At 45.7% G+C, this 27,203-nt stretch overlaps 1 protein-coding gene and 1 long non-coding RNA gene across 5 annotated transcripts in view; one reads left to right on the plus strand and one right to left on the minus strand.

Moving 5' to 3' along the window:
* The window catches only part of ADAMTS9 (ADAM metallopeptidase with thrombospondin type 1 motif 9), a 64,261-nt gene that overhangs the window by 13,864 nt on the left and 23,194 nt on the right, over positions 1-27,203 (minus strand). For 3 of the 4 annotated variants that reach the window (XR_016470139.1, XM_031606199.2, XM_031606192.2), the window contains exons 13-30: positions 24,595-24,776; positions 24,369-24,505; positions 23,821-23,938; positions 23,450-23,545; positions 21,308-21,474; positions 21,069-21,198; positions 20,640-20,766; positions 19,256-19,466; positions 18,380-18,544; positions 17,244-17,408; positions 16,324-16,443; positions 15,581-15,685; positions 15,277-15,444; positions 14,805-15,089; positions 14,023-14,184; positions 13,270-13,446; positions 2,971-3,138; positions 117-278 (exon numbers count right to left, since the gene is read on the minus strand). Coding sequence is in view for 3 of the 4 variants with exons in the window: in XM_031606199.2 (XP_031462059.2) it covers positions 117-278; positions 2,971-3,138; positions 13,270-13,446; positions 14,023-14,184; positions 14,805-15,089; positions 15,277-15,444; positions 15,581-15,685; positions 16,324-16,443; positions 17,244-17,408; positions 18,380-18,544; positions 19,256-19,466; positions 20,640-20,766; positions 21,069-21,198; positions 21,308-21,474; positions 23,450-23,545; positions 23,821-23,938; positions 24,369-24,505; positions 24,595-24,776 (2,845 nt within the window). In the remaining variant the exon portion in view is untranslated. The remainder of the gene's footprint in view (positions 1-116; positions 279-2,970; positions 3,139-13,269; positions 13,447-14,022; positions 14,185-14,804; positions 15,090-15,276; positions 15,445-15,580; positions 15,686-16,323; positions 16,444-17,243; positions 17,409-18,379; positions 18,545-19,255; positions 19,467-20,639; positions 20,767-21,068; positions 21,199-21,307; positions 21,475-23,449; positions 23,546-23,820; positions 23,939-24,368; positions 24,506-24,594; positions 24,777-27,203) is intronic. The other variant, XM_090148376.1, reaches the window with a different exon arrangement.
* Positions 158-6,467, plus strand: LOC149916449 (uncharacterized). The gene is made up of 3 exons (XR_016470140.1): positions 158-296; positions 3,478-3,580; positions 4,851-6,467. It is a non-coding gene; the product is annotated as an uncharacterized LOC149916449 (long non-coding RNA).

Raw genomic sequence — 27,203 nt, forward strand, 5'->3', positions numbered from 1 at the left:
TTTTTTTTTTTGGCAAACCCAGCATGCAACCCCTAAAACCCCAACGCAGATAGACCCAGACCCCTCCACCCCTGTTAAGAGCCCGAGCGGGGGCCGGCGGGAGGGGTCCTGCTTACCGCTTGCCATTCGCCCGTAGCCCAGCGGTGCGTGGGGCACTGGGGGAGCTGGCAGTCCCGCTGGGCAGCAGGTTGGCTCGCAGGGTCGCACGCTGCCGTCGGGGCACCGCCGTGGCATTGCACCGCACGCCGCTGGACACCGTGACCGCAGGACACCGAGCACTGCGGGAAGGGACAGAGGTGGGTGAGCGGCACGGGTTGCTGCGGGGATCTGTGCTTTGCTGTGCCTCCTGCCAGGCTGGAATTCCTGCTCTGCTAAAGGCAGAGGGAGTTCTCGCTGCTGGTTTCAGCAGGGTCAGGTTGTTCCCCTGCTCGGGTTTGTATTTGGGAAATGCTCGGAGATGGCAGCGCTGTTCAATGGAACGGCATCCCAGAGCTGTGAGGCTCTGTGCGTTACTTCTCACGCACTCCGGGTAAAAAAGAGAATCACAGAATGGCTTGGCTGGAACGGGACCTTAAGTATTATGTAGTTCCAGCAGTTCAATACACACAGCTCAAAATACATCACGATTGTCACTGCAGCAGGCTTTAAGGAAAAGCAAACTTGTGTTATATAGAAGAAAGTGTACAGCAAGCTAGACGTAAAGTTATGATGCAGTTGCAATTCCTTCCAGCACACCTTCCAACATGCACATGACTCAAGTCAGGACATACTGTAGAACTGTGCAAATTAGCATCTTTGTAAATGAACTGCTTTTCTTATCCCTATTATACTGTGGGCACATTTCTGCCTGCTTCTAGGCACAGCAGGAACAGCCCGAAATTCTCTTTCTCAGACATCTTCAAGTTATTATCTGCACTACAATGCTTCTAACAGCTTGGTTTTTCTTTCAGACAGCATTTCCTACTGTTGTGACTGCGCACTGTAACCCGTTTGGCAGAACTTAATTTCCTTCTGATATGAATGCTTTCTTGCTAGGTCTTAAGGGATATTATATAGATGGAAGAGAAAGAATGTGTGTTTCTGAAAGAAAGCATGTAAAAATCAAAAGGCATTCATTTAAATCACGGCTTTTACCAAATTACTCTTTGCTGAATTAATATGTGCATCCTTATTGATCCATTAGGAACTTAGAAAACGAGCTCATAGCCCATTATTGCAAAGTCAGAGTGAAGCTTTTCCTTATGGCTTTTCCTAGGGGAATAACTGCTGCCCAGAGAGCATCTTAAACAAGTTTCAACCCTAAATACTGGTCAGCAGCTTCTGTCTGTCCTGGAAACATACAGCTGTGGGCTATAGAACACTAGGAGCTGGTGGGTTGAAGCTATTCAGGCTGGGGGAGACTGAGGTGTGATGCCCTAGGGGCTGCCAGCAGCCTCTTCATCCTTTCTATACAGTCTGTGCACCTTCCTTCTCCTGAGGTTTATCACCAAGCTGCTGTGCAGCAGCTCAGATGTGGAGAAGCTGTGCCTCGTGAAAACACAAGCTATGACTGCAGGCTGTAGCTGGAAGGTGTAAATATCAGACTGAGGGAGAAACGTTGGTGAAAAGTAAATGGCCATAATTGATAGCAATTACAAGATCCAAACACATTAAATCTGACATTTCACTGCAAACACAAACACACTTAGACCTTGAAGAGCCTTTTTTTTTTCTTTTTCTTCCGGTTATTAGAGATAGTAGAAATGCTTTGCTGTAGGACAGCAGATTTGTAACCTCATAGAAAAGAACTGCCTGGCCTCTAAATGCAGAACGCCCAGAAGAGCGGAGCGCTGCTGCCCGCTGCTCATGGCATCCCAATATTCCCTAACTGCCCAGCCACAGGAGATACTGCAGGCCATCAATCACCTCCTTACTTTCTCCCCTTGCATAAAATTAACTCCAATCACGTGGAGGACTGTTGGAATTTTAGAGCACGCACTTACTTTTATCAATTATTATGAGTGCATTTTAAAGCAATCGACAGAGCATTGCGTTATTATGCTTACAATTATTAGCTGTAAGAAGAACTGCTTTCAGCAGCACTCACTTTAAATGAGGTGCAAATGGGATATGACAAGCGCATTTAATGGCCTTTTATTTTCCATCCTAACGCTGCCATGTGTGCCCAGGTGTGTTAATGGTTTATCTGGTAGGCAACTGGCATGCAGTGAGAATTGGTGTTTTGCAAGACAGACCGCGAGAGAAGCGATGCTTTTACAAGGTAACAGTTCATTTAGTTGGGGCCTTTCAATAATTCTGCTGATTAGCACACTAATGAGGTAGAGAACTGAAGTTCAGAGCTAAAAATGCCATGGTTGGACTCAAGGTGAAAACAAAAACATTCATTTCAGGAGAACGAGGGTTCAAGGTATGCTCTCAGCAAACAAGGTGCTTAAGAGCTCCATATGCTTTCCCACGTCAGCAGCCTCTGCTCCACGCAACCAGTGTGTGACATTTTAATGAAGCAAAGTTAAATGATGATGATATTAAGAAACAGAAGGTAGCGAAAAGCGTTTTTAATGAGCAGCTCTGATTGTTCTTCGGGCAGGAGGCTGATAGTAAAATTAATTTCAGATTTCCCAAAACTAAAGCAGGTTTTGCTTATGATCTGATGTATTTAAATAACAACAGTATTAAAAACACGAATAAATAGTAGTTTAATATTACACACTAGCGGCTTTCCTAGAAAAAGCTTAACATATACAAGGAATTTGCTCTCAGTTAGACACCAAAAGCAAGCTGCCGTGTACAAATCAGTGCTGCTCTGCTGCTGCCCATGGAGCTAACATAGTTTTACACCACCTGAGGAGCTGGCCCAAGCCTTAACCCTTACAAAGAGGACAGAAGCGATGGGAAAACCATGTTGGCTTCTAGCTGGTTTGATAGAAGAGAAATATCAAAGGGTGCAAAAGGGTATACAACATGTCTCACCTGTCCCCAATCTCCTGATTTCCACTTCGGACATCTGCCCCCTCTGCATTTCTTTTGCACATTGGGCTTAACAAGGTGCTTGCAATAATCTTCTTCTACATGCCTCCCTTCCTTTGTCAAACAGTACACAGAGCGGTGCCTTTGGCCCCTTCCGCAGGAGACAGAACACTGTAAATATAAAGTAACAACAAATCAGCTCTGGTGCAGGGTGACCTATGTGGTTCAGCAAGGGCCATGGCTATGTTTTATTTCAGCTGGACCAAGAAGAACATGAAAGGGACCGTTTCCATTTACCTTGGTACAATGGGAGGTCAAAAATTGGTATATAAGGAGGGTAAAGTGTGATATGCACCTTGATAGAGGGAAGTGACTGCACAGAGGAGCGGGCAGAGGGGCAAAACACAGTTTTTCTATGTCCTCAGTAGTAAAGCTCCTGTTTGTTTTACTTTACACCAGCACAGACTGATTCTCCTTCTTTTTTTTTTTTTTTTTTTTAATAAAACAAAGACAGAAAACCAGGACACACTCTCATCCTTAAGATTTATGCATTTTGAAAGCAACCCAGAAGAAGGCAGAGCCGGAGGAATGAAAGCAAAAAGCAAAGCAGCAGGTATGTTAGCTGCAAGCTTTGTAGTGAGGCAACGCATTTCAACCTCCCTCTGCAGGTTCACTGAACTTTTTCAAATGTGACCGCTGCTGGCATGCAAACCCCAAGCAACTTCACTTTGATTTCAGATTAGTCTCCTCCAAAAGATTTAGGAATCAAAGGGGTCTGGAATCACGACAAGAATTTAATATGACAGTTTCTTGTAGAACAAGCCTCTTACTCAGCATGATGCACCCAGAAACTCAGTTTCAATTTCTTCATTACACGTTATGCAACTCATTACATGCTGTATCACAGGCAGCCTGAGCACAAACACACGGATCCAACCATCTTTCAATATGAAACGTTCTGCTTCCTTGTCAAAGAGGAGCAACCATGCAGAGATCAGCTTTCTTCCTTCTTTTTGGAGCTGCTCCATCACTGTATTTGCTAAGAAATAAATTACAGCCCAAACTCTTCCCAGCCTATGAATACTTTTGAAACTTAACACACTACAGATCACATGTGTAGTGATTCTGGAAGATCCATTAGACCAGAAATTGGCACTTCCATTGACAACTCTGATCATTTTAAATTACAGCACTGCTTCCAAATCATTCAGCCCCTATTGTGTTTAGAGGGATATGGAGAAACAAGAGAGCAGAAAACTTGCTCTGAAATGAAAAAGTTCAGGCAAACATGGCAAGAAAGGGGTATAACTCATAAGATCAGCTGCTGTTAAAAGCTTGCATAAGCAGTGCTCTGAAAAAGGCTGTTTTCCTGTTGTAAGGCCACTGACAGGTAGCCAAGGTTGCCAACATCCCTCAAGTTCAATGGGAATTAAGGGCCATTCAAGAGGTCAAGACAGATCCGGCCACATCATGCTGACCTGTGTGATGTGGCTGTTATAGATGGCATAGGACACCCAGACCTGCTCTGCTTTTGAAGGTGAGGGGACAGCTGTTGAGGTCCCTTTTCCTGCTGGAAACACTGACTGCTGCTCTCCACCTGCACAAACAACAGGTTCATGGAGCATCCCCAAACACCAGCGTGCCCCTAACAGCAGGAAGCTGCTCTCTGCCAAGACCAACACCCAATCTTACACTGGAAAACAGAGGATATGCTGTCCCTTGTTCCCAAATGAGACTTCCACAAGTTACCGAGGTTCATAAACTTCACTTTTTCCTCTTCAGTATGAACAGGAAAAAAGATTGAGTTAATGTTATCTTAATTTTGTAAGCCTTCAAATTTCATCCTAAGTTCATTTTTTCATTCTTTCAACATCTCTCTGCAGGCAACGAACATCGGCAGCACAAAGGAAACATCAACTCCTATCAAACACACTTATCAACTTCTATCATGTCTACCATGAAGCTGGTTGACAAACACTGGCCTTGCAAATATGGTGTCATTTCCAAAATTGCTATCCCCCTTCTACTAATCACTTGAATTTGGTAAGGAGTCAGACTGTGACATTTATCTTGGCATCCCATGCCAAGATGTGGCAGGTCTACATGCACATTTTGGCACACCTAGAGATGGAGGCATAATTAGGCTAATTTTGTTAATACTGAAACGTAATTACCGAGATGCTGGAATTAATCATTTTGATGTCTGCCTTTAATATATATTACGGCGAAGCAGCTGCGTGTTTGGTTTCATGCACATGTGAGTTATGATCTCATTTGCACTGACAGAAAATAGAGGTTGGATAACCTGATGTAAGCAAGTATTAGAGACTGAAAATTCTTTTGCAAAGAGCCTGCTTCATAACTGCCTTCTAATTCTTCTCAGGTACTTCCAACTTTTACTTGGCACGTAGATTTGAAGCATATGTGAGCCATATGCACAGAACAACTCAATAGCACACTTATCTCAGTGCCACATGACTGAAGGCAGAGGTACATCTCCCTGCTGCAGGCATCCCTTAGCCCTGACCCCAAGAAACTTTGCATTTCATTAGCAGGGTTCTTTCATCACTGGAAACGCTGCCACCCGCTCACAACGTCCATCAATAACAATGCTGCAGTGAGGTAAGCTTTGACCTTGCTTTTTTTAAAGGTTTGAAAAGCACAGACAAAAAACACTCCTTTCGCAGACTCCTTTCTTTCTTTCTTTCCTTTCCCCCCACTCGGTAAAAAATACTTCAAAGTTCCAGGGGGTGGATGGGAGTCTCTCTGTGAACTAGCAGCTTCATCCCAGGCTCTTTGAAGTCAACAGAAAGACTTGCACTGGTAGAACTGTCTCTGGATGCAGCCCTGAAGGTGCAACCAAGGTACTGTATTGCCTTTTCCACTGACCAACTTCCTAGAATTGAAGATCAGTTGCACTTGGACATGCCCATGATCAACCTGTCCCCACCAAAGTGTTTGGAAATGTGACTGCTGAAAAGCTGTTTCCAGCTTGTGGCAGAGGCATGGCAACAAACGTCAGCATCCCTGGTCAGACAGCCATGCTGCTGGTGGGAAAACAACAGATGGTGTTGTTTCTTAAAACAAACAACAGCAAACAAAAACCCCAACCAGCCAACCAAAAAACCCAGAAAAATTGTGGTACATAAATTAATAGAGAAGCAATATTTCAAAAAATAAGCCATAGCCCTTATGCTATAGGCACTGTAAACCTTCCTCTTGTTATCATCTTCATCTCCTAAAACCACTGCAGTCACACCTGGTGCTTCACAGAGAAAATCAGAATGAAAGGACTTTCCTAACAGCATTAGGATCAAAGTGCTTGAACACAGATTGAAGGGAATTATGTTTATTGCATGATTAGTTTTGTGAATATGCCAAGAGCCGTGGATTGGCATGCTGCTGATTTTTCCAAGTAAATATACCATCCAGCTTAAATAAATGCAACAACAAGAATTTAAATGAAAACAAGAAAAATATTTCCATATCAATGGTTTCTAGAAAGATCAGGACATGATGCTCAACATCAGTGAAAGGAAACAAGCAGCACAGAGCTGCCAAAAATGATGGAGCAGCTCGCTTTCGTTACCTTTGAGCATTGGACACACTGCTAAACAGGGGGCAGAAAAGTCAACTGGTGGCAAGATTCTGGGTAAGTTCTCAACCAAAAAGGAGGAAGTTTCAGAAAATGCTGTCAGACCACTTTCCCTCACATCGGCGATTTGGGAGGTATTTGAGGTAATGAATGCAAGATGTGGTGATCGCCCAACGAATTCCCCCAGATAGGTATGCTCAGATAGCTTGGGAAGGGCAGCGGAGGGGGCTGGGAAGAATTAGCCTAAAAATGTCTTTATCAGATTGTGCCAGGAGCAACTTTTCAGAGGAAATTAAAATCAATCCCTGTAGGTTTAGATTTCCACACGTTAAGGATTATATGGAAAGTAAGTGCTCCTAAGTAAGCCCTCCTTCATCCTTTCCAACAATCTGAGTTGAATCGTGTGCTGGATGAAATAAAACAGAAAAACGACAGTCCTACAACAGTCCTACACACTCACATCCCCTTTGCATTGGAGCTGTGCTTCTGGGTATCAGCAAACCCTCCTCTGCCAGGAGAGTCCCCGTGGGCATTCCCATAGGGACGTTTCAGCATCTCCTTAGTGCACATCAGCCCATACTGCAACTTACGCTACAAACTTTGATGCAGCCCTACTACATCTGTACATCTGAATTCCCCTCAGCACAAAGGGCACTGGAACACATACCACCACCACAAGCCTAAACAGCACCTTTTCCCTTCTTCCATCCATGCCCACTGCTGTTACATCCCTTACAAAGATTTTACCAGGTGCAGCAACCAGCAGGGCCATGAACACACAGATCCTGTCCTAAAAGCTACATGCCTGCTCCAAGCTACATAACCTGAACAGCAAACGAAAAACCACTGAATAGCGATGGCAGGGCCTTCCAGTGAGGGACGTGATAGATCTTTTTTCCCCTCAAATGAGGAGGAAATGTGCCAGATACCCAAGTTAGTTGGTATAGTGGGATGTGGAAAGGGCTGATTGGAGTCGATTTTCCATGCTGCAGCACTTTTAAGAAGGTAGCAATTGAAGCAGCACCAGCTGAGGCTAACTGACACCTCGGTTCTTTAGTTGTGTGATAACATCACTTACAAGTCTCATTCAAGAAGAGGATTTCTCCATGTTGGATGGATGGAAGCACAAAATAGAGAGTTCACAGTGGGACATGCAGGAGAAAGGGGCTGCTTCTTGCTCTCCAGCTTTATAAAGGAAAATCTCTGCTTGGTGCACCAGTGATCAAATGCTGTGTCAGACTGCGTACAGTCCCTGGGCATGAGACAGACTTTCATGCATGCTCACTTTCCCTGTGAGCTAGGAAAAATTAAAACATGAACAGAACATCAAGTGCTTTTGGAGCAAGATTAACTACACTATTTTTCCTTAACGACTGTACTAATGAGACACCATGAAAGTCAGACAGACATAAAACACCATTGTGCTTCGCATCCCTCATCATTTCACATTCTTGTTTCTAGATGCTACAATCCCAGCAAGAGCAATTACTGCATTTGGGGTTAAACAGCAGGAACCTGAAATACGGGTAAAAATCCATGCAGTCCTCCCAAGGCACAGCACAGGGATCTGCTGAACCTCACAGCTCATTTCTGTATGCACTGCTTATTTCTCCCACGTCTGTGAGTGCGGTCTGCAGACTTGGAGCCAACTGTGACACACGGACCAAAGCCACTCCTATTGGAGCAGCAGTCCTTCAGCCTTTTGTGCAAGCACAGGCCAGCTGTGCGGGGCCTGGAAAATAACTGTCTTGGTGAGAAAATGTATAAGAAGGGAAGTATTAAAGGGAGTCATCAGGGAGGCACACAAAACTCAGCCTTCCCCTCCATGGGGTCTCATGGCCCCTGTGCTTGTGACTGCCATGGAGCATCCCAAAGGAAGCCACTGGCAGGGAGGAGAAAAGCAGATGTCTGACAGTCGGTTAGGGACAGAAACATGGACTCTGCAACAACAGAGTTAAGCAGCAGGAAAACAACCCTGCAAGGAACTGATCCAGCAAAGCACACGGTCAGTGCTTTACTTTAGTGCTTGCATTCCTGCATCAGCACAGCAGAACAGATAGCAGGAGTGTGTCTTTGGGGTTTTCCTTTTTTAGGGAGTGCAGTAAAAAAAGACAATTGGTGAGAAGTGGGACCCATGCACAAGGGAGCCAAGAGGTGGGCTGCAGGGTGGCTGATGAGCTTTGCCCATTCCAGGTGGTTTTAAGGTAGGTGAAACTGACTGCTGGTGTGCTCTGGCTGCATGACACACAGCAGAGAAAGGCTGGGGAAAGTTTAGTTTGCTTTTTTTTTTTTTAAAACAAAAGCAAAGAGGTCTGCACTGTCAAAGGCTTTTTTTCCTGACTGGGGAACAAAAGCAGACAGCTTTTTTGCCTTTTATCAGCACACCAGAATGGCAGTCCCTGGAGTCGGTAGGTCTGCCTGATCCTAAAGAGGAGACAGACAGGAACCCAAGGGAGACAGCAGCTTTGGTGGGCCAGTCTGAGCGAACAGTAAACAGCTCCAAGACAGAGACAGCTTCAGACAGATGGCTGAGGATATCCATAGGCTAAAGTTCTCTTTTTGGTCTGTATCAGCGTTATCAAAGCATCTCTTTCTGCATGTTTTTCCAAAGACGTGCAAGTCACACGGGGCATCCCTCTGCCTGGGTTATGGGTGCTGGGACCTTACGTCCAGCCTTCATCTACTGCTTCAACATCGGTCCTTCCCCCATTCAGGCTGACTTGCTATTTATTTTCTGACAACACACAGACTGGCTGCTGCAGCCCAGAGCCTCAACCAACATCTGAGTGAAGGACAGGAAAAGCAACATGAATCTCTAAGTGACTGGAGAGTCCACATGCCTATCACTTTATTTTCAAGGATGGCTTTGTTACTGAAAAAACACGTGTAACGAATCATATGGCAGCTCAGTAATGCTGCTGTCACAGCAAATTCGTTTTCTGCTGAAGAAAAGAGGAGAACAGCAGAGTTAAATACACTTGCAGCCAAATCTGCCCCTGGTTATCACTTATGCCTTAGCAAGAGTTGACACATTGCCTTCTAAGAATGCTATCAGAACAACGACATGGGGAATATTGCTGCAGAACAGCCCATTTCCAGCAAGCTTCATGGGGAAGGCATTTTGTAAACAACAGGTTGAACTTTGCAACAACAGCCATTTTTAGGATTAAAATTCCTAGGTACCAGCTTCCTGGCAGGGCTCTTATGGTCCTCCAGAAATGCTGCCACTCCCCATGTCCCCATGCACAGCCACAGAACCACCAGTAGCACCAGCTCCCAGCTAATGGCAGCGTGCTGCAAACCCAAACAGAATTCACATCAACAGCAATGGCGTTTAGATGCCATTCAGTTAACAGCCTAATTATTTTATGATAAGCTTGCAATTACAGAATCATAGAATCGTAGAAGTTGGAAAGGACCTCTAGAGATCATTGAGTCCATCTCCAATTCTTCACTGGTAGATCAAAAGGCCTTCAAAAAAACAAAAGAAATTAATAAAAACCCAACCGGCCTTTCTGCCTGTTTGATAAGGAGCTGGGAAGCACACAGCACAGCTTTCTAGGCACCATGAACTACACAAAAGCTCAAATTCTTGATACCAAAGAGCAATAAGCACTTGCCAGAGCAGATTACATTTGAAATGATAATACTCTTTAGGAAAAAAGCCACCTACCCATCATCCACGTGTTACCATCCCACTGCAGTGGGGTCCCCATGACCCACCCGCCCCTACCAGGGCAAGGTGCTGTCAGATAGAACTGTATTCCCTAATCTGTGTCTGTTTCCTAGTTTGGGAAGACCAAGAAGGCCACAACAAGGGAATCTGTCATTACTCTCAAATGGTAATGGGGCATGGTGCATATTAGGGTTAACTCTACACCACTGACATTTCACAGCAGCTATTTCAAGGAGCAGATCAGCCCCGAGAGGAGTGAGATGAGGTTTGGGTTTGAAGTGATGGATAACATATCATGAGCATCGCCCTCATTCTGGAGAACATAGCAAGATTTCTTCTTGTTATTCGAGTGCATGGATGGACAGACAGACATCTGTGTTCACACTGCAAGGCGTTCAGAGGAGAAAAAAGACTCTGTCTCCTGGTGACAGTCTGCATGTTTTCTAAAGTACTATTTTAATTAAAAAAAAGAAGTCAGGTCTATCACATGGCTTACAGTTCTGCAGTGTTTGAGTACATGTTCTTAAATCAGCAAGGAAAGAGAAGCATCACCTCCTCTCAGCCCTCTTTGAACATACAGTAGAACGACACGGCATCTCACCGCTCTCCTGTTTTAAGACTATCATTTCCATACAGAACCTGTTTATTCATTTAACTATCTGTAAAACCTGGATTTAATGAGCCAGATAAAATCACTTCTTTCCTGCATAAGATTGCAGTGGAATATTGCCTTAAGGACCAAGGGTTGGACCCTTCAGAACTCAGCTGACTTTAATTTGCATGTATTTAACCATGCTAATTCCATTCCAACCTGTGTGAAGCTAAGCCAATCAGATGCTTGCGAGAAATTAGTTTAACCAAACTTCACAGTTCATACACTTTTAACTGTGTTTGTTTAATTATTAAGAATGACAATTTCTGTTGGAGAACAAGCAAGTAAACCATTTCAGAAAAATTAGTAAAGGTTACCAAAACTAAGTAATACGATCTTAATTTAGCAAAAGACTCAAGAAATCATTATACAAATTCATTTATGATTACATTCTACTTGTCTTTAATTTTCACTGTTCAACATTAACATTAAACATTGTAAATGTATGCAATATTTATATAAAATTAAATAACAATATTGGAAAAATAAATACACTTTTACATAAATACATAAATCCATACTGCTGAAAAGTTTCAGCTAATACTATACTCTTGTTTCAAAAGTGACCAAAAAAAATATGGTAGTGACACTCCATCCAAAGAGATGAAGTATTACAGCTACAGAATGATGCTTGCAAACGATGTCAGAGCTAAGGCAAATCGGGTGATCCCACACTAACCAAAAAGATTTGGACGTTACTACCTACAGTAGTAGCACGAGGTAGACACACATGTGGAGCATTCTGCAGGAGGGACACGACGTCCTGTTGACCCCATGGATAGAGACAGCACAGTCTTTAAACAGTCTGCCAAGGGCCTTGAATGGAGGCATTCAAGGTCAACGCAGGCAACAGATAACTATTAGTAGAGTTAAAGGAATTTCTTTCCGGGTAAGAAACCCAGCAACACCAAAATTAAAAAAAAAAAAAAAGGAACATAAAGGACTGCACTCTGCATTTTCAACACCGAGGAGCAGATGCAGCCCTCCAGCCTGCTGCCAAACAGCGGAAAGACTGAATGCTGAGTGGCACCAAACGCAACACAACTCTGTCCACACCTGTGGATCTCGCCAATGTCCCAGCACAGGTGATTGATATAAAGGCTAACAGCAATCCTCAGCTGGGAGTGCTGCAGGAAAGCTGCTGCATGGCTGCTAGTTCTGCTGAGCTCACTGCCCTCATCGTAGCACCAGCTATCAGGGTACGAGGGATACATTAGCACCTCGAATGGGACGTGTCATGTCACTGTCCCTTGTACTGGTGAAGCACCGTAGAAACACTAGTCCAGCAGTTTTATGGCTATTGCATAATGCACTGAGGTATGATACAAATATTGAGAAATGTTACTGAAGGCATCTGTGTTACTGAGAGCATCCACAGAAACTAGCAAGGTTACGTGCAAGCAAGACAGCTTTCCAAACCATGACAATTAAGGAAGTCCAATACATTACAAACAGGCCTCTTTTTTTCCTTATAAAGTGCTTTTGAGTCAAATTCTCTTTTCCTTTTTTTTTTTTTTCTTTTTTTTTCTCCTTTTTTAAAAAAAGAAAATCTTGAAAAGCTGTTACAACAACACTAAAGGTCAACATCTGTTTGAAGGCCACTCCAAAAATGGGCAGGTCTGTGGTTTCCAGCATGCCAGAAGCACCCTGACCAGCACAGGGGCAGAGAGAAGAGCAAAGAACACTCAGAACACATCCCAGCTCCGGGCACTCAGCCCTCACAAGCCACTGCAAAAGCATCTCTGTAGCAGATCCTGGCCAACTCCAGAAGCAAAGAGATGCACGCAGACAGCTTACAGCTGCCTTTGCACAGCACATCACACTCATGTTATGTATGGGCATAGAGCTGCAGCATGGGTGTGAACACACACGGATTTCTATACTGAAGTGCACGGGGTGGCACACGCACCCACACACACTTGCTGAGCTTGGAATTTGATGAAATTTAGTACAGATTTCCCCATCAGTTTGTTTCTGGCACAGAACATGCGACTTGTAAACCAGTAGGTGCACAGTGCAGTGTTACCATTAAACATCAGTCCAATTTAACTTCAATGCAAAGGTACTGCTTAAATGCCAGGTTTAAATCCACGTGCAAAGAACTCAGTCAGAACCAAGACTTGTAATGCACGGCACTCGCATGGTGTAACAGAACAGGCAAAGTTGGCTACTGAGCAGAAAGTGCCTTTCAATTGAAGGACTTGAGTTCCTCTAATGCAAGCCCTTACCAAATCGGTGTTATTCCAAATATATCACCAATAATCCTTTTAAGTGTAGTTTTAAGACACGAAGCATTAGCACCTTGGTTTGAAGCACATTAAATCTGTTGCTACGGGACATCCATGCAACGGTTCACAAAGAGAAAGCTTACGGCCGTACCGAGCTCCAGGGACCAGCGCTCCAGGCAGCATCTCTAGGACAGTCCTGCACATTGCACTGCTCCCTGTCCGGTGGCTTGTCGAGGATTTCACAGCTCAGATCCGTGAACCTTTCTCCATTGGGGCGCTGGCACACCACGAGCCGCGTTCTCGTCCCGGCCCCGCATGGCTTCGTGCACTGCAAGTCAGCACAGGGGACAGGAATCAGCACCAGGCTCCTACAGCACTCCAACTCTGCGGCTGCTCCTGCTCCCACCCCTCCCTCTCATCATGTCCCTGCAGTGATGTATGATGATGCTTCTCCCTCCCAAAGCTATTTGTGCTGCTCTGTGATGACACTGCCAGGCCCAGCGGGGTGTCAAAGGTTATGTCTCTAATTGCTTCTCTTGGATGAATTTGCAGAAGGGAGTGAGTAGAGGTTTAATTACAAAGAAAGCTTTCAGTTAAACTAGATTTATCTAAAAAAAAAAATAATAAACCTCAATTTCTTTAGATTTTGCTTTTGTCTAGAAACAAATTGACAAATGGAATCGAAAAAAACACCAAGCAGTTGCTGGGGCTTGCCCATTTACCAGAGGCTGCCATTCATACACTGACATTTCTCATATCTGTTACTCCTCCCCTCTTCTCCCATTTTTCAGCCACCTACTAACACAAACCTTCCCTTTACACTTATACATATAAAGAACCTATCACTTCATTGAGAAACATTCTTTGGAACCATTCTGATGGAATGGACAAACGGTGTGCTCACCTCTCCCCAGTTGCCATAAGCCCACTGAGGACAGGGGCCAGACTCGCATGATCTCTGCTCCATAGGTTTGGTTTTCTCATCGCAGTTATTTGCAGTGTATCCATTTTCATCCTGGCACACCACGACGCGTCGCTGGAACCCCCCTGCACACGTGCTGGAGCACTGCAAGACACAATTGCCCACAGCCTCTTTGAGCCTACGAGTAATTGTGCATTCCCAGCTCTTTCCCAGAGTGCTGCACCGTGGGAATGCACGGTGAGAAATTTAATACAGCTAACAGGCTTTATTAACTTCAAACCTCTGCTCTTGCTAATAGCAGTGCAATGACTTAGGTGCTGACTAGGCAAAGAAAATAAACACGAGCCTAGTTTTGAGCAGGTGAGTAATCCCCGCTGCCTTTAGCACAGTGTTAAACACCACATTTGTGCTTAATTCCCTTTAGGGACTTTCACGATAAAGTGTTTCAAACCGGCTGGGGGGACGAGGAGCTGGCATCAAGGCTCTGCTCTGGCAGCAGCTCTGCACAGCTGTAAATGCCCCAGGAGGCAGCCAAGAAGCAGAAGCTGGCCTTTGGCATGTGGAAAACAATGCTATCTGCAGGGAGATGCACGGTGCAAAGGGATGAGAGGCAATGCCCACTCCCTACTGCAGCACCTGGGGAAGTGAGAAGGGAGCAGAAAGCAGGAGCAAGGGTCTCTCCTGAGTAGTGATATTTAAAAAGAAAAAAGCTTGAATTAGCCTAGGAAAAAACAATCAGAAATAAGAAAAATCAGTGTACTCACAGCCCCCCAGGGACCAATTCTCCACTGATTGCCTCCTGGTATATGTGCTCGGTTTCGGTTGGGGCTGCCTCCAGGGTGCAGCTTGAGGCGATGGTCCGGATAGAGGAAGGGGTGGATGGGCCTGCCATAATCGTGGCTGTTCGGATGACAAGGAGACATGGAGCAGTCCTGCTCGGTAGCAGGGAGGTCATCTGGGTCACACTCGCTCCTGTCCACCAGCTGGTCACTGTAATCGATGCAGATCACTTGTCGCGTTGCCTTACCTTGACCACAAGTCACCGAGCACTGCATTACAGTGGGAAAAGGAGACACAGTCACATTTCCAGCTTCATTCACCAGACCAACAACTATTGCTAATAAAACACTGCTCAAAACCATCGTCTTCCCACTTATACAGGCAACAGATTAATGCAATAAGTCTCCAGCAGCGATGCCTACAAGGCTTTCCTGCAGGATGCACTGTGATGCTTACAGAGCTCCACTCCAAGGCCTTCCACTGCCCGCAGGGTGTCACGGTGCACATTTCTGTGGCTGAGGGCTTCGGCAGGTGGAAACAAGCAGACTCATCGGCCACTGAGCCCTGCTCATCCCGACAGCTGACGTATCGCATCCGCGTCCCCTTCCCACATGTTGCAGAGCACTAGGGAAGAGCAACAAGCACTGTGCTAGAAAACTTTCCTATTATATACTAGAACAAAAAGCTGGGCAAATGCACTTATAAACATTCACACTGTCTACTATAAAATAATCCTAAAAGTATTACGACATGTGCTTACCGGTGTCCAGGATCCAAATCTCCACTGTGTCCTGTGAACGCCTGATACAGATCTCTTGGCTTCGGGACTATTTGGATGGGGAGGACATGCTGCAATTTCACAGTCCTGCATGCAAGATCCATGAGGGAAAAGAGGGAAATAAAGCAAGTGATGAAAGATTTGCAGATGTTTCAATTAAACCACCTCCTCTTCAATGCAAACATTAACAGTACGCAATGTCTCAAGAATGTGACCTGCATGCTTGTGTGCTGGCAGGCTTTCTTCTTGCATGCTCTTGCTGCATCAGCAAGATTTGGTATCAGTTCCCTCCTATGGGCAGAACTCCAATGGACTTTGACTTATTGAAAACACTAAAACTGGGGTTCTCATAGCCAAACTTTCTGCACTGAAACAGATTGTGACAGGAATAACAGCCATACAACAAGAGCTGCCCCAGCCCAGCAAGGATGCCCACCCACACCCTTCCCTCTCTGCCAGAGAGTGACATCCCAAATGGGCCATTGAGCAGCTGAGCTACAACTCAGCAATACTAGACATAGGGTCAACCACTGTCATTTTCTCAGGCCAGGCCAGGGCAATGATTTACACCCCTGAGTGAATACCTGACCTGTTGGTCCCCAAAAGAGCTGAGGAAAGCATTGATCCCTTAGCAGCACAGACAGTAAGCTAGGAAAGGTCCCACACTGTTACCAATGACAGGTGGAATGAGAACCTAAGGTGGAGAGGGGAACAGCAGGATTCACCTGGGTGTCTGTTGGCTTGGTTGCGGCATTGCATTCATTATCGTCCACCACTGACATGTAGGTGCCCACGACACACTTCACTGCTCTCATCTGGTAGCCTTGGCCACAGGTCATCGTGCACTGAGAGAGGGCAGGTGGAAGAAAGAAGTGCTGGGTCTGAGTTTTCGCTTCAGTTAGAGAGAATTAATCAGCCCAGCCTACGTCCAGGCACGAATCACGAGCAGCATTATAAAACCCAGCTTCCCTTCTGCTTTCTCTCCACTTCACACATTTCCAGCTTTAAATTAGGTCAAAGTTTTAATTCACTGAGCCCATCAGAGCCTCACACGCTTCACTTACTGTCCTCAGGAATGAAGGTGTGAGCATTTCAACGATTTACACACAGTAAATCATAGCCTGGGAGAAGCTACACCACATCCTCCTTTAAAACCAGTTGCTCAGCACCGTAGTAGCAGAAGCACTAAGGGATATTTTTGCCCATGGGCAATTAGTCTGGCTGGGACGACTCGCCTGGCGTTGCTGCTGATTCTTATTTTTAAGAACTAACAGCTTTGTGGAAAATAAGATGCCAGAACTCTGCGGGAGAAATGAGCAACTCTCATTTTAACAGTGAAAAACACCACCACCATCCCCCCTCCCACCCCAAGAGTGGAAAACATTGAAAGCAACAATTGCTACTAAGTGGCAGCAGCTTTTTTTTTTTTTTTTTTTTTTTTCCAGTGAAAATTAGGCCACATATTTGTGTGCCTAAATATGGATTTAGGAGCGTAACCTTGGCAATCGTTTTTTGACAATCACGGCCGATTTAGTATGCCACATTAAATTTAGCACAAAGGGCAGGTGCTGTTCCTGCTGCCCATAGGCTGCACCCAAGCCAACCAATTCACAAACACATTGCTGGGATGAACTGGCTTCCATACCTGCCCCCAGGGCCCGACTTGCCATGCTGCACACTCCTGCTGCTGGCACGTCTGCACCGACTCCGGCTTTGTTTCGGGGTCACAAAACCTGTCGTTCAGCCGATCTTCCCCAAATTGGCACCAGGTCTGGCGATGCTTGTGCCCCTTCCCACAGGTGACCAGGCACTGGCAGGGGGAAAGCACAGAATCATTGAGTTGGAAGGGATCCTTAAAGGTTACCTAGTTTAACTCCGCTGCAATGAACCAAGATAGCTAAGTCTGATCAGGTTGATCAGCACCTGGCCCAGTCTAACCCGGAATGTATCCAGGGATGGGGCTTCCAACACCTCTCTGAGCAAAGCACAAGCTCTTTGCAGCTCCTGCCCCAAATCTTGAGAACAGACCCAAGATCTCAGCTTAAATGCTGCTAGTGAGGCAACTAGGCCAACACACCTGGTATAATGCGGTCTCGTGGCTATTTTCATTATTATTATTATTATGCCAAACAATAGTTCTTCCAATATGCCAACAACCATAGGGAAAAGTGCAGCAAACATAAGTGCCAAGCAGGACAGCCAGAAAGAGACAAGGGAGAGCCAAGCTTACTGCCATGCCAAGGCAGATATAGCCTGGTTCTAGGGCTGGCTGTATCTTCCAGCAGCCCCTGACAGCTGTGAGATGCAGGGAAAGCTGCAGCACTGCTCTCTGGGAGCATGCATCGAGGTGCCAGAGGCTTGCGCTCCAAGTACGCATGATAAAGGGCTTCAATCACCCCATCCAGCATCCCATCTGCTGCCATGGGCTGCAGACATATTCTGCAGAGAACAACAGTCAGTTTACAGCCCTTGTTTCCATTTATTTTCTTCCATTATTTTCTAAAACAATGTGATTCACAAAAACAAGCTGTTTGGACATAAAGGTGACAAGCAGATTTTGGACACTATTTCCTCCATCCCAGTTGCTGTTGGGATCAGCCTGTTAAGATGAGGTTCTGTTGCATTAGGAAGAGCACCAGTTTGAGCAGAAGAGATAATGGTAATAAAGAACAGGGTGAGGGCTGAGCATGGAAAACCTGGGGAGAACTGACTGGGGGATCAGAAAGAACACAGCGCTATAGGGACAGCAGCAGGAGAAGGGATATCCTTGCCAGCCCCTACCTCAGACCACTCTCCAGTTTTCCACTGGGGGCACAGGAACTCACTGCAGCGCTGCACTGTCAGCTTCTCCTGCTGGCTGCACTTGCTGTCATCCAGCACGTCATTATAGGTGCTCACACACATGGCCCGCCGTCGCCGCGTGCCCCCACCGCAGCTCTTGGAGCACTGCAAAGAGCAGACACTAAGCATGCGTGTTCTGTGAGCCCATATATCTCCTTCCTCCTTACAGATAAAGAGACTGCAGGAAACCTCCAGCAGAACAATTTGTGCTCTAAGTAACAGGCTATTACTTTATATATTCCTTTAAAAATCCAATCTCGCTAAGCTTAATAAAAATCTCGCAGCAATGGGTTTCACAATTCTATCTCAGGTTATAACCCCATTATTACTTTTACAACTGTTGCCTTTCAGTCCCCCCAAATGGCTGACGCTTGTTCTCATTTTATAAGAGATTAATTCTCCCCAAGCAGCCCGCCCTCCTTCTGTGCCCTCCCCGGAAAGCCCCAGGCTCATCATTCTCCCAGTGCCACATTTGCACCCAGGGATATTCTTGGCCACGGAACGGCCAATCTGCTGAAAAGCATAAAGGAAACAAACATCAGAAGTCCTTCACTGATGGCACCATGTCCTCTCGCCTACCAGCAGCATGATGGCTTTGATGGGAGAGGACAGCCTGCAGCGCTGAGCACAACACACAGACATCAGGATACTTCAAAGCATAAATTCACCGCAATGGAAAATAGGAAGCACTGGGCTCGTTAGCATCGCAGTGTCCTCCAGGAAGAGCAGGGAAAGCTGAGTTGCTGCATCTAACTTTCACACACTGTTTGCAAACCAAAGAGCCCCCAGAGAGGATGAGACAGCAGCATCCCTCACCTCTGTCCAGGCAGAGTACCTCCAGCCTCCCACGTTACAGTCTCCTGTGCACTTCTCCCTTGTGCTCGGCTTGGCTTGGCTGCTGCAGAAGCGGTCATCGACTTTCTCTGTCTTCCCCTCCAACCTGTTGTACTTGGAGCAGTAGATCTCCAGCATCCGGTATCCCAGCCCGCACTGGGCTGTGCACTCGCTCCTCCTTGCCACGTGCCACCTGAGAGCAAACGGTGACACAACCCATGAGAAAGTCAGAGGAGTTGCAGGGCTCTGGGACATGGCAGATAACGTGCTTGAGGGTGTCCGACATTAAAATAGGAATTTTAACCTTGAATGGGAAGTTTTGATCCTTCCCGATGGTTTCCAAGCAATCTGTAAGTACTGGGTAGTCAGCTCTGGCTTTGCTTTTGGGAGGGAAGGAGCAGCCTCCAGCTCCTCCTGATGGGAAGGAAAGGTGATGTCACCCTAGGGGATTGCTCATGCTGCACAGCCAAGCACAGAGTGGAGCTCTGGGGGCTTTCTGCCCCATGGTCCAGTGCAGGAGAGCCACCTGAGCAGCAAGCACACAGCACCGCTCCTACACTCAGAGAGCAAACTGCAGCAAGGCTAGGAGAAGAATAAGATTAAGGGGATTTGGAGTCAACAGTTCCTGAATTAGTGAAGCCCCTGTGTCCCTGCCTGCTTTTCAAAACTTGGGCATTTCCCCTTCTCAGGTTTCTAACCTGTTGCAATGGCAACAGCTGTTACCTCGACAACCCGTCCCACAGCAGCCCTGCAGTGGCTGTTTACACCCCAGATTTAACAAACCAAGAGAAACCCTTCCAAAAACCCAGCAATCCAAACTGCTTCGCCAGCAGCTGATTATTGCCACCATATTTTAAGCTCTTGAAATAACAACAGATTGCTGCTTAAAGGAAAATGGGTTGTGATCACTTAGGGCAAGCTCCATCAATTCCAGCTCTCCAGTAGTAGTGTGGGGACAGCCTCAAACCCACTCTACACTTCAGTCCATTCCTCACTTTAAACAAATGATAAATCCAAGCCTTAGTGACTCTTTGTTTGGAGCATGTTTTTTTTTTCCCCTCTTTGCTCACCATCCTACAAACAGCCTGCATTTCTATCCAGACAGATTGAAACGTCAAGCACTTGTTGTTACAGTTAGCACTAATTGAATCCAACATAGCAAACCTGAAAATACAGAATGTGCCTCCGAAAACACAGCTGGTTGACATCAACAACTCTTGGGTGACAGAGAGACAACGGTTAATCCCTCTTTTTTTCTTTTTTTTTTTAAGCCTAATACAGGCTGCTGAGAAAAGGGATGAGAGCCAGGGGTGAAAGAGGAGTAAACAATAAATGCTATGTATACATTTGAGTGATCAGAGCGCACCTTAGCTCACACTCTGTGCCACAAGGCTCTGTTATTGGGTCGGGCTGGGGAATCCGATCACACCTCTGGTCTGACACTGTGAGTTGGTCTGACTCCCTCGTACACACAGGCTTCCTTTTTCGTTCTCCTACACAGGAAGTAAAAAGACAGAGTTTGAGACATACAGGACAGCCATCAAATTAGCTGTTTCTCCTCTTCCCTTAGCAGTAGTATTTAAGAGATGAGCTACAAAGGTTCCCTGCTTTGCAGCTGAAAAGCACCACTGCAGTGCTACTCCTTAAAAGCAGGGCATCACAGGTTATCTATCTACTGCTGCAGGCAGGGAAACAAGCTCATAATGTAAAAGTCTCCAAGAAAGTACATGGAAAAGGATTTGCAAACATTGCTGAGATCCCAGGTGAACCCTGTAATGGTTTCCTGAGCACCTACCTTGGCAGAGCTTACTGCAGGGCTGCCAGGGGCCATAGGCATTCCAATAAAACTGCTGAGGTTTGTCTTCAATGGGGATATTAAAAGTGTAACGAACGTCAGGATTGTACAAATTGCCCACTGATAAAACCTGGGAGAAAAGAATGATAAAGCAGAGTAAACTAACAGACTTTACTGCTGGTTGTTTGCAGCCCAGTAATGCTTGGCAGGCTTTTCCACACACACAACATATACTTCACCTGAAGTGTTATTTCTTGCTCAATCCGATCTGTAGAATTAATCCTTTCAATAGTATTATCCGATCCGCTGTATTCGATCACAGCATTCCCAACTTTGATTTCCCTTTTAAACATACTGACGACAAAGTCTCCATTTAATATAAAGTCTCCTTGACTGTTAGATAAGGCTGCATAGGTGCAAAAAACAAGAACTAAAGATGCAGAATTAACTCAGGTGTACATAATTACGTGGGTCATACGGTCTCAGTGCTCCCCTTCACTGGGTTGGGAGGAAAAGTCGACTGGCACTCTCAGGCAGAAAGGGTGGAAAGAGAGCAGCAGAGATTTTACAGATGTGGTGCCTATCCCTTCTTCCTTTGAAAACCTCATTAAAGTGAAGGCTGAATGCCTGAAGTTGTTTCTAAACAGCTTCCCCATAACCTAGGGGCAGGCTGCTGCAGGCAGTGTGATACAAAGTCATTCTGCCCAAGTATTTGTGTTAGTTGTGCAGATAGGATGACTTGCACATTGTTTCCAGGTGTGTTCTTAAGATAAATTTCTCTGCCCTAATTGCCCAAACTTTGTTTTTTGGTGGATAATTGCAGTGAGTTTGGTCAGCACCTCCTTCACCCTCCTCCCCGTTTACTTTTTTATTATTCCAAATCTTAAGGTATGTGAAAGCACTGAAGGCTTAAAGCCTAAATGCTTTATAAAAGGAACAGTTTCCTGAAAACAGCAGTCTGCTGCACAACTTCACACTAATGCGATTATGTAGCTAATTTCCTAAGTTAGTTTCCCCACCATTTCACCCATCACAGCTACATTACTACAAAGCCTCTGTACGGAAAAAATCCAAACTTAACACCAAAACACCAAAGGGAAGGTTTTTACACCAAACGAGGAGAGATAAAGAAGCAAAACACTGGCAAACAGTTATAGATGGGCAAAAGCTCAAAAAGCAGACTCTGTGCTCAACGAAATTCCATACTGTGGAAGCTTTAATATCATTTTGCAGTAGTAAAACTTATTAAAGGATTCCTTCCTGTTTAGTGTATCTTCCTACAACAGTAGGTGCGTGCCTTGGACTTGACAACATCAAATTCCTCCTAAATTGCTAAGGAACTGTAAGGTTCACAGTACTGAGGGCCCAAGATTTCACACTCACTGAGCTGCAAAATAAGTGTACAAATGCACACTTCTCATTTGCTTCTCTTCAGGCCTAATGTGAAGAGATGCTTTCCCAGCAATATTAAAGCAACATTAAAGAAGATCTGACTTCATTGCTTCCCAAGAAAATTAAAGTGCCTTCCGAGAAGAGTTGAGAAGTTCTTTAGGGCTCATTCTGGAGTGAACCACTTTGAATAGGTAGCACATGGGGAGCATGCAAGGCCAGGCTGGATGGGCTTTGAGAAGCCTGATCTAGCGGGAGGTGTCCCAGTGGGGCTGGAACTGGGTGATCTTAAAGATCCCTTCCAACCCAAACTTTTCAGTGATCCTGTGACTGTTTTGCTAAAAAAGAGAAATAAGGAACCCTCTCTCTCTCTCCCCCAGGTCAAAAGATATCACATCTCTGAAGGATTTTGTTGGTACTGATGTGCATCCACGCTGCACCACTTCACTTCCCTGCTGTGAAACAAGGGCTGTGCAGGGCCAGGAGGACCCGCTTGGGATTTTGCCTCCATGAAGGGTCTGGAAACGTGGACTTTCAGCTTTTCAGAGCGACAACCAAAACTACCAGCATCGCTTCCCTTTGGTGCACCATGGTCTCCTCTATTTGTATCCCAAGTGACACAAAGAAGCAAGTTTCTTCACCTCCCACTGGGCTATGAACCTCCAGCCCAGCCCTTTCCTAACACATGCATTTACACTGAGTGCAGACCTCAGTATGGGTTTTTGCTCAGCATGTTGAATAATACCCAGACATGACCCTGTGTGGGCACGCTTCTCAACACATGAGCCTCCCAAACTTTGCTTTAAGGATGGCACAAACAAAGAGAAGGAGCAAAGCGAAGGTGACCATGCTTGGCAGCTATACAGGATATATTCTCAATGAGAAAACACCTTCCCTTTGGTGTATCTGTCACCTCCCTTAACAGGGGCAACCAGACCTATCCACACAACCAGAAAACAGCATCTAGGACTGAAACGTACACTGCAACTCACCCAGGTAGTTGTCATCCTCTGGTTTCCCTGAGTAACTGTGCTGACGCACATCAATATTTGTTGCACCAGCTGGAATGCGGACCACAACGTTATAGCCTGGAACAGATTTAACGCAAAGTCAAGGCTATTACACAGATGTTTCACTTGCTTTTTATGGGGGGAAGGGAGATGAGCAAAATTACCTCACATTACACAATCCAATACTCTTCATTTAGGGATAGCATAAATAGTTATAACCTGATATATGCTATAGCTAGAAGGATTTCACATTTTATATCAGTGTTTTTGTAGATTAAGTGTGGTAAAGGCTTTTATAGGTCCTTTGTAGACCTGCATTTTTCACGATAAAGTTTTTAGCAACGGATTCTTACCATAATGCACCGTGTTAAATGTGCCCGCAACAGTTTTGCATGAAGAATTATCCCCACCACAAACACCACATTTATCTCTTCTTGCTTTTGAATTCAGCACATGATCGCATCCAGCTTGCTTTAAGAGAAAAATTGAAAAACAAGATGGAGCAAACGCAGACTAGAACAGCATTTACAAATCTCCAAGTTAAGCCCCACAAAAGCTTTGTGTGGAAGAGGCTGCTGTGAGACAAATTGCTTCCCTTCCCCACATTTTTGTGCTGACTTGCAGGATGGCCACCAGTTGCAAACAAAAAGCAAGATTCAGGACCACCCTGGAGGTTTTCAAGAAAAGGGTAGCTGTAGCACTGAGAGACACGGTTAGTGGGCATGGTGGGGATGGGTTGATGGTTGGACTGGATGATCTTAATGGTCTTCCCCATTCGTTCTATGACCGCTACCTTCACCAGGCAGTGCTTGAGCTGAAGCAAACTTCTTGAGTTGGTTGTTCCACGGAGAAACACACAAAATGGAAATCATTCTTGTAAAAGAGAAGGGAAAATCATTACCCTGCACAGGCCCTGCACACAGATGTCATTGGTATCAGGGCCACAGGGAGTCCCATCAATGACACGGTCCCGCAGCTGGTAGTAAGCGGTGTTCCCCGCCACGCGGCAGAACAGCTTGCAGCGATCCTTCATCAGGACTGGGGAGGGAGAAAGAACAGGAGCAGCTTACCCAAATGCCACTGCCCAGCAAGCCACCAGAAGAAGGCACCATGCTCCTGGCACTTACTTCCACTGTACTTGGGCACCCAGCGCACATTTGTGGGCAGCCCATTGATGTTGAAGTGCTTCCCATCGAAATCAGCGCACTGCTCATCCCGGAAATCCTTCTTCAGCTTCGAGCACGGTTCAGTGTTGCAGGATTTAAATTTCATTCGACGTCCCACACAGTATTTCCCACCGTTTTTAGGCCTGTGGGAACAAAAAAAGAAGCCGTGGAAGGTGATGCTCAAAAGGGATGAACAAAGGGAGTATTTGCTCTCCAATGAATACAGCTGTGGTGGGAGAAGACAGAAGAACATCTTCCTTGCCAGAGAGAATTTAGCTTCACACTTAGGAACGTGGGTTAGTGGGCATGGTGGGGATGGGTTGATGGTTGGACTGGATTCTCTCAGTGGTCTTCTCCAACTCAAACGATTCTCTTCCCATAATGTGGGTCCACCCCTCCATAACACTCTACTGGTCCCCATAGATTTGTTGTTCCTTAGCTGAACAGAGACAGGAAATCCTCACATTCTGCTAACTAACAAGCTACTACAACTGATATCAGCTTTTCAGCATCCTTAACCGCAGGCACATTAACCACCCATCAGGCTCAGTGGTGTCTTTTCTCTCACAAAGAACAGTTCTTCTACTTGCGACTCAAGTAGCAGAATTTCTGTCCACAAAAGCACATCCTGATCATCTCAGGGTACAGCACATGGGGAAACGTGCTAGCAGCAGCACACTCCAGACTTTGGGGAGCCAGAAACGTGCATAGGGGAAGTTAACAGGATTCATCATTTTTGCTTTGAAAGAATTTATACTGCAAAAGGACAGCTGCAATCTGACAAAGCCTTTACATTATACAATCTCTTCAGTGTTGAGAGCTGGAGGACCACATTTCAAAACAGCTCCAAACCACTCTGACAATTTTTGGGTGTTTGTAAACCAGTGCTGCTTTTCACAGAGGCTGAGTAAACAAAGAACTGCCCCTCAGAAATAAATCAGCCTCACAGAACATTGATCTTCAGTGTCGTGAAGAAATAATACTAGATTCTTCAGCATTGTGGGGCTGAACACATTCACATGTCCAGCACAGCTCCCAGCACAGGTGGATCTCTTGGAAGGACCAAGATGCAGACATGATCTGACTCATGACCACAGACAGCACTCACCCATGCAGAGAAGCATCCCCACACGCAGGGCTCCTGGCACTAATATCTCAAGATAAACTCCCCTTCCCCTGTAATACAGCAGCTATGCCTTGCTCTACATGCCACGCTGCAGCCAGCAGCTCCCTCATAGCCATCCAGCTCCAAGTTCCTAGGGGCAGCCCTGGTGGGACGGGTCTGTTCTGGTGAGTGAACAGATTCCTTAAGCCCATACCCAAACAGCCTGCTTCCTTTTCAGGGGCTCAGAGTTTTTCCTACAGCACTGCAAAGTGCCCTTCAACATAGGTGCCAGAGCAGGGTAGGGACTGAGTGAGGAGCTGCAGCCTTTTCTTCTGTATCTTGGCATGGGGGGCTCATTTTGACTGCCACATTCAGCATAATATTTTATTGGCATGCAAGATATCACCCCAGATCCTGGAGCAACCAGAATATATACCTTTGAATATAAAAGATTTAAAAACCATTTCAGATCTTATTCCAGGTTGTTTTTGCTGCCTTCAACAGAGCAGGAAAAAGAAAGATGAGACCTGTTCTGTATACTTCTGAAGTTCTTTGAAAAACAAGAGAGGCAGTGAGAGCACCCAGCAGCATCTCTCCATGTTTTATTCCTTCTTCGTTCACTTGCATCACCCCAACAGGCTCATGTTAAGGGAAGGGCATGTGGTGGGAAAGCATGCTACGGTGCCAGACTATAGGGACAATACAACAGGTTTGGCACAAAGCTGTGTGCACGGTGCTGTGGCTGATGGAGCTATAAGACAAATGGAATTTTAAAATCCCCTTGTTAGCCTTTAGGATAAAGGTGATTTTCTAGCAGAAAAGCTATCAGTCCAAATGGATGCTGTCCTGGAAACTATGCATATGTCCCACTGATGACATGTAATGTTTAGCCGCACAACTTTTTTTGTGCATGGAAAGGTACTTATTTTGTGTCTCCATGGCTAACAGAAGACTGTATGGCATGTGCTGACTCAGCACGGCATGATGAGCATTCTTCATGCTTCTGCATTTCTTAGCATCACTTAAATTAAGGGGCTGGAGAGTCTGGCTCCCTTGGCCTCACCCCTTCTCTTCCTTTTTGGTGCTTGAGCTGAGCCAGCCCTCTTGCCACTCTTCCTTTGCAAGCATAAGCTCTCCTTTCTCCCACCAGCCCACCCCACAGCCAGTCCCAAAGGCTTGCAGCAAGTTTCACAGAAGGATGCAAAAGCTGTTGCATCACTAATAGCAATTCCCTTGGCAATAAGCTGCCTGACACCAAGGGTGAGGCACAATGAACCTGGTTGGCCTTTTTAAGCTCCTTCCTCTAGCCAGACCCATCTGCTCTTCATCACCTCACTGTGCCCCTTACAAGAGCCTGGAAAGTGCTGTGCCCACGCCTTCTTGTTCTCAGGGCCAAAAGCATGCAGTTAAACAGCAACCAGCACAGCTCACAGTTTGTGCAAATGCTCTGTTTTCATACCAGTTG

The sequence above is a fragment of the Phasianus colchicus genome, chromosome 11 (assembly GCF_987193195.1).
Source record: "Phasianus colchicus chromosome 11, bPhaCol1.hap1.1, whole genome shotgun sequence".
NCBI classification, from domain to species: domain Eukaryota; kingdom Metazoa; phylum Chordata; class Aves; order Galliformes; family Phasianidae; genus Phasianus; species Phasianus colchicus.